We start from the raw sequence: 10,897 nt of genomic DNA on the forward strand, positions 1-10,897 counted from the left end.
CAGGGGTGTGCCACCGTGCCCAGCTCCAAAAATTTGTAAAAAGAGATCCTATCATCAAATAAAGTGTCTGGAAAATTGTATAGTAGAAAAGCCTTTATTGTATTTCTTGTTTTCATCGTGCTGGAGATTGAACCCAGGGCCTTGCACATGCCAGATAAGCACTCTACCACAGAACTACACCCTTAATCCCTTTTAACTTTGATTTAACCCGTTGTTTCTCAACTTTGACTATAAAACACTTAAACACGTTCTGCAAAAGTAATGTTCCTAAAGAACATACTTTGGGGCAAAAATGCTAGGACCATTATTATAGTAGTCCCTCACCCATGGTGAGTCTGTTTGAAGACATCCCCCCAGGGGATGTCTGAAATCTTGCATAGTACCACTTCCTGTATAGACTATGTTTTTTCCTGTGTATACGAATCTGTGGTAAAGTTTAATTTGTAGGGCTGGAGATATAGCTCAGCAGAGAAGTGAGTGCTTGCCTGGCAAGTGTGAGGTCCTGAGTTCAATTCCTGATACCATGAAAAAAAGTTTAATTTTTAAATTAGGCATAGAAAGAGAACAGCAATGTAATAAAACAGAGCCCTATACTGAAATACAAGTATGTGAATATGGAATATGAATGTGGTCAGTCTCTCATGCCCCCCAAATATCTTAATTCTTCACTGCATTATAGAAATATTTTTTGTTTGATTTTGTTTGTTTGTTTGTTTTGGTCTTTTTGAAACAGGGGCTCACTATGCAATTCAGGCTGGTCTTGAATTAACTTTATAGCCCAGGCTGGCCTTGAACTCACAATGATCCTCCTGCCTCAGCCTCCCAAGTGCTGGGATTACAGGTGTGTGCCATGCGCCACCACGCCCAACTATAGTAATGTTTTTGTACCTTGGTTGATTCCAGATAGCTGAAACTGTGGAAAGCAAAACCTAGGATAAGGGGGAGCTGCTATAACTCTACACTTCCTCTGGTTCAATTAGGTTCCAGAGTTGGCATATGAATTTGATGGAACTACCTTCAGAATTTTCATATGCGTTGTTTTATGATCTTTAGCCAAAGGTAGCAGTAGTTAGCATCGAACAAAATAAACTCTTGTCAGATTTATTCTTCTGTGCTGAATAAACTTCCTTGTATTGAACTCTGCTATTCAGCCAGAACAGAGTGATCAAATTGCAAGATTTAACTCCATTCCTTGTAAATGATTTTCTGAAATTTCCCTCTCTGGTCAGAAGTGTTTTGACCACCAAAGAACTATAGAATCATAGTCCAAGAGATCATCACCTAATATTACAGATGATCACCTGAGGTACAATGATATTATGCTTTGTTTAAGGTACATAGCTGGGAGGGTAGGCATAGATCTGAAACTTGTTTCTTAACCTCATTTCCCTGCTTGCTTCCTGGTAATCATTTGCTGGCAACTTTTTTTTCTCTTTTTGAGACAGGGTCTCACCAAGTAGCTCAGACTGGCCTTGAATTCACTATGTAGCCCAGGCTGACCTCGAACTCTTGCAATCCTCCTGAATCAGCCTCCCAAGCAAGGATGACAAACGTGTGCCACCACACCCAGCTTGCAGCTTCCTTTATTTTTTTTTTTTTGCAGCTTCCTTTATTGATCCCATAAAAACATTAGTTTTGCTGAACCCAGTGAACCAGTTTAAATATTTCTTCATCTTAACTCTTACTAAGAATCACACATCTATAATCCCAGCACTCTGAGAGGCTGAGGTAGGACAGTAAATTCAAGCACAAACTGGGCAACTGACTGACTTACTAAGACCCTGCCTCAAAATAAAAAAGGGGCTGGGGGGGTGTGCAGCTCAATGCAAAGAGTCTGGGTTCAATCCTTTTACTAAAAGTTGTGGATTTTTTTCTCCTAAGGAGTAAAACTGACCCCCCCCCCCGTTTTTTTCAGGATGTGTGTGCGTGTGTGTGTGTGTGTGTGTGTGTGTGTGTAGATGCTAAGTAAGTGTTAATTTAACACCGAGGGCCTAGTACTTAAATGTTATTTTTACCCTTTTGTGACCATACTAGTGTCTCATCAATAAATAGGTATCAGCAGTGCAGCTGACAAAGCCACAAGTGAAATAATTTTTTGTTTGGATTCCCTTAAAAAGTCTATTGAGAAAATACTTCAGGTTAAAATGTTCTGGCTAAGGGAGAGCTTCATGAGATTCAACATCTTGAATTTAACTGGTTTTCAGGACTTTACTTAAAAGCAGTTTATCAGACTTGCTACCAGTTACACATCAAAGAAAAAGATGGCTTATATAGAGCTTGGCACTTTGATAATTAGTTTCTTTTCTTTTGATAGGTGGGGAAAAGCGGTAATGTGCCAGCAGGAACTACAGTGGATAGCACCATCACACACCCATCTGAGTTTGACTTTTACCTCTGTAGTCATGCAGGAATTCAGGTAATGTGGAAGCTGGTCCAGATCTGTGACTTGATAAGGAGATGTTTGCCAGTTGAGCAACTAGCTTGAGTAGACTTGTTATTGAACACTGTCCTTCACTTTGCTAATGCTGATATCCTAGAACTGTTACCTTTTGTCTAGGGATCTGTTTGTCAGGGTGATAGAAATATTTCTGAGTTTAAGGATTAGGTTTCAGTTCCTCTCCTCTCAGAGTCAACCCATGTTAGAAATATTTTAATACTAAAATTCTCTCTCCAGGGAACCAGCCGTCCTTCACATTACCAAGTCTTATGGGATGACAACTGCTTCACTGCCGATGAGCTCCAGCTACTGACTTACCAGCTGTGTCACACCTATGTGCGGTGCACACGCTCAGTCTCTATTCCTGCCCCTGCATATTATGCCCGGCTTGTGGCCTTCAGGGCAAGGTATCATCTGGTGGATAAAGATCATGACAGGCAAGTTTCTTAGGCCCTCTTCCTATTTTACCAGCATATGAAAAAAAAATGAACTTCTACAAAAAACTCTTTTAAAAAAAAGACAGCTCTTTTAAAGATAGAAACTTGCTTTTAGGGTTTAAATTGCAAGGAGCAAATAAAATTGCATGAGTCTCTAAAATTGCATGAGAGCTTATAACGTGACTTTTGGTCCAAAAAGTGTTCAGGCTTGTTTATACTTGTGTTGTGTCTCAAAAGGAATCTCATTTGGAGCTTCTTGCTGTTTTCCCATAGAGCCAAATGCATTTCAGTTCTTTTCAGGTCCTAAGTAGCCTCAAAAGGTGGCCAGTACAATCAGAGCAGTCACAGGCCTGTGGATCCCAATTTGTTCAAGAGAGTCCTGACTGGTTCACTTGGCTTTCAGTACAGTCCAAAAGAGTTCACCAGAGTGAACCTGGGAATGTATGTGGGAGGAGGGCCAGGCTGTTCTCACCCCTAAATAGGGGTCTCCAGAGAAGCAGACATTTTGAACTATTACTGAGCTACTATTAAGTAGCTAAACAAGCTCTTCACATTAATTTTCTTTTCCAAATGACCATCTGTGAAGTATAGCCATTTCTGGGCTCTTCCCCAAGTCTGAATTCAACAGCTACATAGTAGACATTCCACTGCAAGTCTATTTCTGTAAGAGTTGAAAATACACTATTATAAAAAATGCCTGGCTATGGCTTTGTACCCACCATTATGTAACATGCATTCATTTAACACATTTATTATGTATTGACTGTGTGCCCAACAGTGTGCTGTGTGCTGGAGATACCAGGATGAGTAGGACATGTTTCCAGCGGATGGGGATTTTTATGTTTCAGTATGGGAGAGAAGACAAACAAACATAGAACTGACAAGAACTCAAATCATATAGATAAAAATACAATGGGAGATTTTTATAGCTGGTTGGGTAGGATTTGGCTCTACAAAGAAAAGAAAAGGATTTTCCAGGCAGAGGGAACAATGGACAAAAAGAAGAGAAAGCAAGTGACATGTTTGGACAATGGCAAGTTTTCTTTGGCTGGAGCATATTAAAAGGGACAGCAGGCATGAGGCTAGAAAAGTATCTTCGAGCAAGATTGTCTTCGTTAAATGTAAAAATTGATGGCACACACCTGCAGTCCCATCACTCTGTGGGGCTAAAGCAGGAAGATAACAAGTTTGAGGCCACCCTGGATAATTCAGTGACTTAGCGAGATCCTGTCTCAAAATAAAAAATTAAAATAGGGCTAGGGATGTAGCTTAGTATGAAGTATCATGAAAAATAAAACAAGAGGCTGGGGATTTAGCTCAGTAGCATACCGCCTGCCTGGCAAGCACAGGTCGTGAGTTTGATTCCCGGTACCAGAAAAAAAAAAAACAGAAAAGAAAAATAAAACAAATCAAGAAGCCGTATTTCTGGGATAGAAAAAACAGGTCTTAACATTTAATTGAGTATGAGTGGCAAAGGGGAGGATGAAATAATAAAAGATGACTAATGTTTCGAACCTGCTGCCTTTTGTAAGATGCTTGTTCTTGCCGATTTCTTGGTGCTATTGACCTCCAAAAGGCTCATCTGCTTTCTTTCAACAGTTATTACTATCTGTATCATCCAGGTTCGAAACCTTAGTCATCTTTTATTTCATCCTCCCCTTTGCCACTCATACTCAATTAAATATTAAGACCTGTTTTTTCTATCCCAGAACTAAGGCTTCCTCTTTTGTTTTATTTTTCATGATACTTCATACTAAGCTACAAGGGTTGAGGCAACTTAGTGACTTAGAGAGACCAAGTCTCAAAATAAAAGATGAAAAAGAGGGTGGGCTAGGCATGTATCTCAGTGTGAAGGCCTTGGGTTCAATCCCCGGTACTAAAGGAAGGAAGGGAGAGAGGGAGGAAAGAAGAAAGGAAGGAAGGAAGGAAGGGAGGGAGGGAGGGAAAAAGGGAAGGAGGGAGGGAAGGAAGGAAGAAAGGAAGAAAGGAAGGAAGAAAGAAAGAGAGAGAAACAAGCCAGCCAGGAAGAAAGTGGTTGATCCATTTTCTAAGAAGTACTGATAAGATGTGAAAGCCACACTATGTTCAGTGTAAGAACTATTGGAACAACACTAGTCACAAGGCTCAAGGAACCCAAGTGGCATCTGAGTGCCTCGGGAGTTGTATGTTTGAAGTGAGCTTTGCTGAGCTGTAGAATGCTGATGTTGCATTTAGAAAATTTAAACTAATTATTGAGGATATTCTGGGTAAAACTGGCGAACTTTCATAGTATGGATCTTACCCATGACAAAATGTGTTTGTTAAAAAAAAATGGCAGACTGTGATTAAAGTTCATGTCAGTGTCAAGACTGCTGGTGGCTATTTGTTCTGTGAATTGATGGCTCATCTGTTCTATGTTGATTTTACTAAGTACAGCAATCAGATAAGGAAGACCTATGATCCCCAGCACCAGTAGGTTCACCAAATCAAGAAGATGACAGTGGAAATCATAGCCTGAGACATATAGACTCATGACATGAAAGAGAGCCAATAGACTAATTTCAGACAGCATTGGAAAAGACATATAAAAAGCTTTCCAGTCAGGGCTGGGGATTTAGCTCAGCGGCACAGCGCCTGCCTGGCAAGCGCAAGGTCGTGAGTTCGATTCCTGGTACCAGAAAAAAAACAAAAAAAAAAAAAACAAAAAAAAGCTTTCCAGTCTATCTTCTTCATGATATCTTGGTTAGAAAAATAAAAATACTGAGGAAACCCATATTTGAATTGGGAAAACTTATAGAGATTCATGGTGAAGCAGCAGTTCTAGAAAAACTACTGGGGAAGAAGACAGGTACTAAAGTCAAGTGAACTGATGGATATGAACCACCAGTCCAAGAATCTGTTTAAAATTTAGATTTTTGGGCCAAGGATATAGCTCAGCCGCACAGCGCCTGCCTGGCAAGCACAAGGTCCTGAGTTCAATTCCCAGTGCCAAAATAAAATAAAATAAAATAAAATAAAATTCAGATTTTTAAATAATGACAAGTGAAAAATCGTATTTGTGTGGGAGGGTGATGTTTACCAAGCTTTTTATGTCACGTGGTACTCTTAAGATGTATACTTAGAAATTGTTCAAGCAAAAGACCATAGTTAATTGTGCAGAGCTGCATAGCAGCCAGACATGGTAGCGCACACCTGTAATCCCAGCACTCAGGAGGCTGAGGCAGGAAGATTACTGTGAGTTCACTGCCAACCTAGGCTACACAGTGAATTCAAGGCCATTCTGAACTACATAGTGAGACCTTGTCTCAACAAACAAACAAACAAAAATGATTATTGAAACTATATTGTGTACTTAGCTCTAGGAATACAGTGGTTAGATGGATAAATTTGCTGGTTTCTTGGGGTTTAACTTATCTCAGTAGATAAAGTAACAGTTACCCAGTTAATTTCATTTCAAGTATGTTCAGTGCCTTGAAAGAAAAATAGAGGATTCTGTGAAAGCATGTTCCAGGTAACCCGGATCTAGACTTTTTTTTTGGTACCAGGAATCAAACTCAGGACCTTACCCTTGCCAGGCAGGTGCTGTGCCACTGAGCTATGTCCCTAGCCCATAATCTAGACTTTGGAGGCAGGAAATATTACAATGGAGAAAGTGACCTTTAACCAAAACCTAAAGGATAAGTAGTCATTAACCAGATATAACAGGCAGCGGAAATCCTTACATAGGTACTATTAAAGATTTGGGTCTTTGCAGATGTTATTTAATTCTAACAACCACATTAAATAAGTTGTATTGCATTTTTCAATTATGCAAATTGTTGTGTAGTGAGACATAAACTATGGGGCCCAGGCTTGAGCGTAACATCTTGAATCCAGTACTATTTGTGCTAATTTGAATGTGTAAAGTTTGAAACAGTCTTCTGTTAACACCTGGTTGTTTGCTTTATTCTCATTTCAGTGCGGAAGGCAGTCATGTGTCAGGACAGAGCAACGGCCGGGATCCTCAGGCCTTGGCTAAGGCTGTGCAGATCCACCATGACACTCAACACACAATGTATTTTGCCTGAGAGTCTCAAAAAAGGAACTCAACTAGTTTGGCACCCCACACCACCTCAAAATGTTTCAAATGCCTACCACCTCTAGTTAGAGCCAAGTTGACTTCAGGTGGTCTTCTACCAGCAGCTCAGAATAGTTGCACTGAATCTATACTTTGCAGCACTGTCTGATGCATCAACAAAATTGAGCCATTTTTTAAAAGTAGTAGATGTTTCTGATGCACTGGACAGAATTTTTACCTCAACGTGCAAAGGCTAATCAGCCTGAACTTTCTAAAGGACTTTACAAGAAGGGTTTCTATGGATTATTTTGCTAGCTGTGGTGTTCACCACATCCTTCTAGTCTTATAAGAAAGAGTATTCCTTCTTTCTGTGTTCATTGAATGGGGTGTGTGCATAAGTGAGAGAGAAAAACCAAACAATCTACTTCAGTTCAGTGTAACTATTTAGTTGGGTGGCCCCATAAACTTTTTAATGGAGATTTCTGACTTCGCCACTGTAAATGCCTTTAATGAGCATTAATTTTTGAAAGTTTTACAGAGTTTTATTAGTTTTACTACTTTATCTTACCGATCTCTGCACACTTGTGCTGGTACAAGTACAGGCTGCCAGGCAATTGCACTATATTTGACTGCAGAGTCAAACAGGCAGTTCTTGTACTTGGTTGACTTTTGTGAATGTGTGACATAAACAGATGTAATGCATGTCACAGTGACAGATAACACTGCCATGGTCAAAGTACTCATATTTCTCCCTCTTTAGAAAAAAATTAGCTTTTAGTATTTTTCCAAGTTTTCAAAGTGCCCATATTATGCTGCTGTGTGGTCTGTTAGATCTGAATCATTTTTAAACTTTTCTCATAGAAAGTTAACTTTGGCAATAAGCATTTTTTAAGGTCCCTCCTTTTCCTCCCCTTGATGATGTAGTTTTCTAGATAAGATTTTGGTATGATTTTATCAGCTATTTCTTATACATCATAATCTGGCAATTTCTGAAACCAATCAGAAAAGACATATATTTCCATGCCTTTTTAAAGAATTGTTTTTACTAATTTTATAGTCATAGTTAGCCTGTCACTTTGTTTTAGAATGAGCTAGGACCAGGATACTTTCCTATTGGATAAGCATTACCAGTCCTTAAAGGCACATTGAGTGATGCTGCACTTCCGAAAACGTACCAGCATTTAAAAAAATTTTTTTTCCTGGGAATCAAGATTGCTCATACAATTATTCTCAGTGCAATGTTTTTGCTTGTCTTTCAAACTGAAAGAGCTGGTGGGTTTTCCTTCCTTTTACTCAACTAAAACTGTGTAGAAATGGTTGATTTTTCTTAATAGATTCTGGGTTCCACTCATAGGGAGACAGGATTCCTTTCTTGTCCAAACAAAGGGAGTTGTCTGAAGCAAGCATCGGTTAAAACATAGAGTAAAATGTATTCTGTATTTAGTGTAGATAATACTTTGTAATGGACAACAATTACGTAGAGTCTCAGTAGTTCCAGCCAGTGTTTCCCACTCCGCATTTACTGACTTTACTGTTCTTCTGTATCCTGAAATGGCAGGAGTGAGAGATAAAGGACCCAGAGCCACACTTCATAAGGCTGATGAAGGTGCTCGGGGCCGGAAGAGACAGACACAATGTGGTAAAAACCATTTTGCCACCTCTGTCTAGAAACTGCTGCTGGGAAACCCTGGATCAGATGATGAAAGGCGTTTGCTTAACTCATTAGTTGGTCCAAATCTCTTAAACTAGCCTTCTCGAAATCCCAGCAATATAAAAAGCACTGTTTTTCTTCAGTCTTTTAAGCAAGCTTGTAAATACATTGAAGTTTACATTTCCGTGTGCTGTTACTCAGCAACGTCACTAGTGTTTGCTGAGACTGGTCTCTGAGAATTTTATGTCTATCAAGTCCTATAGCTCATGGTGATGAGTACAGACGTCCTTAATCTCTGCAGATAGTGGGAAGAAAGCAAATTCTGTGACTGAAGCACAACACAGGCAGGAGTGAAGAGATGGGAGATGTTAATATCTTAAGATTTTCCTTTTTTGCAAATACCTCACTTGAATAATACAAATCAGGACATGTTGGTGAGGGGCTGGCTGCTGCTTTTATTCACACTTGTTTCAGGGAGAGCACAGAAAATACCCTTCAGCATGGCCGCTCTGGACCCAAGAGGAGAAAAAACAAGCCTTGTAGGAGGAAGAGGACTCTCTAGAGTCCAAGATGTGAAGAACTCTGGCTGGCTGGCTGGCTGGCTGGCCGGCTGGCCGGCTGGCCGGCCGGCGGGCACCACACTGCACTCGAGTGCCTCAGGCTCATTTGTTAATAGCGCACAGCAGAAGCTCTCACCATATCCTGGCATCCATGGAGCAGGGGCGGGGCTAAGTGCCAGAAGCCCTAATCCACTTGCCTGCATTTGGGCTCTATGCTCGACCTTAGACTATACCGTTGGTGAGACCTCAGTCGTAGTACACTGGGGCCAATCAGCACGGTGGTGGAGGAAAAGCCGGGAGGCCTATTTTTATAGGAAAACAGTCCCATTAAGGGTGCAATGCTGTCATTTTGGACAAAAGGAAAGAAATACAGAGGAAGTAGGATTATTGGGAAAAAAAACTTGGGGAGGGGTGAATCTTTTAAGAGGTAACCACTGCACAGAGTTGCAGCAATACTATTGCAAGCAAGTCTGAAAGCATAGTTTTAATTGAATTCGGCTTGACAGTTCTAATAGGTAACCCCCTCAAGACTAAATCGTTATGCATGTGTCAATCAATGGGAGGTGTGCATTCTCTAGAAGTAGTTTAGGCTGGTTTTTTTAAAATGCAGCCTGTTTAGGCACTGTCATGTGGTGTGAAAGATTTAAATGTAGCAATGCTAAAGAGTAACAATTTGGGGATAAGGAGTGGGACGTTAAGAGAGTGGTGAAGACACAAATGTTGAACCAATTATGTTTTGTCATTGTTGTTAGCTGTTGAATCTTGAGTGGTTTATAAAATGAACCAGTTGGCTTACCGCAGCCAGCGTTCTGGGCAGACAGAACACATTCATTCTTACTGTAAATTCTATTTGCTGCTTCCAAAGGTGATAATTCATAAGCAGACATGTTCTATATGGTCTGTACTTTAGGATCTTGTGCCCAGCCTGTTTCAGAGCTTACCTACCAGGCTCAACTATCTACCCCATTCCCATGGGGAAAGGTAATCCACTGTTTAACAGGACTCACCCTCTCCACCCTGCCCCATCGACCCTTTGTGGATGTGCTGTAAGATTTTCTTGCTCAATAGCAAAGTGGTAGCTCTGCTTTCATTTTAAGAAAGTGGAGGCTAAGGGCATTGTATCAATACTGCTTCAACTCCAAGAATTTTTCCTTGTAAAGTTACAGGAAAGATCTTACTGATTAACCATTTTCTTATCCCTTGCTATTGACATATTCATGCTCTTTTTATGTCTAGTGGCTGAAAATGTTTGCATTTGTTCATTTGACTAATGGTGTGATTTTTGTTTCTATACCTTTAGACTTGTAACGTTTTAAAATTATTTTATTAAATTTGGACTGGATGTATGTCTCTAGCAATACGAGGTACTTTCTAAACTGTTAAGGGAGGGGAAGTATCCCCATGATGAGATAAGATAATGGTTGTTTAAATTTTGCAATTTTTTTGGCCTGCAGGGATATTTTGTGTTCATGTGTCCAAAAAAAGAATAAATTGGCATTCTTGTGCCAAAAGTTGTCTTTCTTGTCAGTTGTCTAATAACTATGGAACACATTGGAAGGCAGCATACATGGTTGCTTTTTTAAAGCAGTTTAGTCAATTTGAGAAATTTGACAAAAAAGAAAAATGGAAAGCTCTGTGTTGATGACTCTTGGATCTCCTTATTTTAGGAACTGCTATTTGAGAATTTTAGAAGACCTTCTCAGCAATGTTTCACATATGAAAACTCTTACAAGATTCATCTAGGCAGGACTGGGGATATAGCTCAGTGGCACAGGT

At 40.0% G+C, this 10,897-nt stretch overlaps 1 protein-coding gene and 1 pseudogene across 1 annotated transcript in view; both read left to right on the forward strand.

The window, feature by feature from the left end:
* Window positions 1-10,636, forward strand: part of Ago4 (argonaute RISC catalytic component 4) — a gene marked incomplete at its 5' end in the record, with an annotated part of 40,175 nt that extends 29,539 nt beyond the window's left edge. The window contains 3 exon segments of the mRNA XM_013519611.1: window positions 2,315-2,416; window positions 2,675-2,874; window positions 6,812-10,636. Coding sequence (XP_013375065.1) covers window positions 2,315-2,416; window positions 2,675-2,874; window positions 6,812-6,920 — 411 coding nt within the window.
* LOC106149690 lies at window positions 3,951-5,799 on the forward strand (annotated as a pseudogene).
* Window positions 10,637-10,897: the final 261 nt, after the last annotated feature.

The sequence above is a fragment of the Chinchilla lanigera genome, unplaced genomic scaffold (genome assembly GCF_000276665.1).
Source record: "Chinchilla lanigera isolate Chin_1 unplaced genomic scaffold, ChiLan1.0 scaffold00051, whole genome shotgun sequence".
In the NCBI taxonomy this organism is placed as follows: domain Eukaryota; kingdom Metazoa; phylum Chordata; class Mammalia; order Rodentia; family Chinchillidae; genus Chinchilla; species Chinchilla lanigera.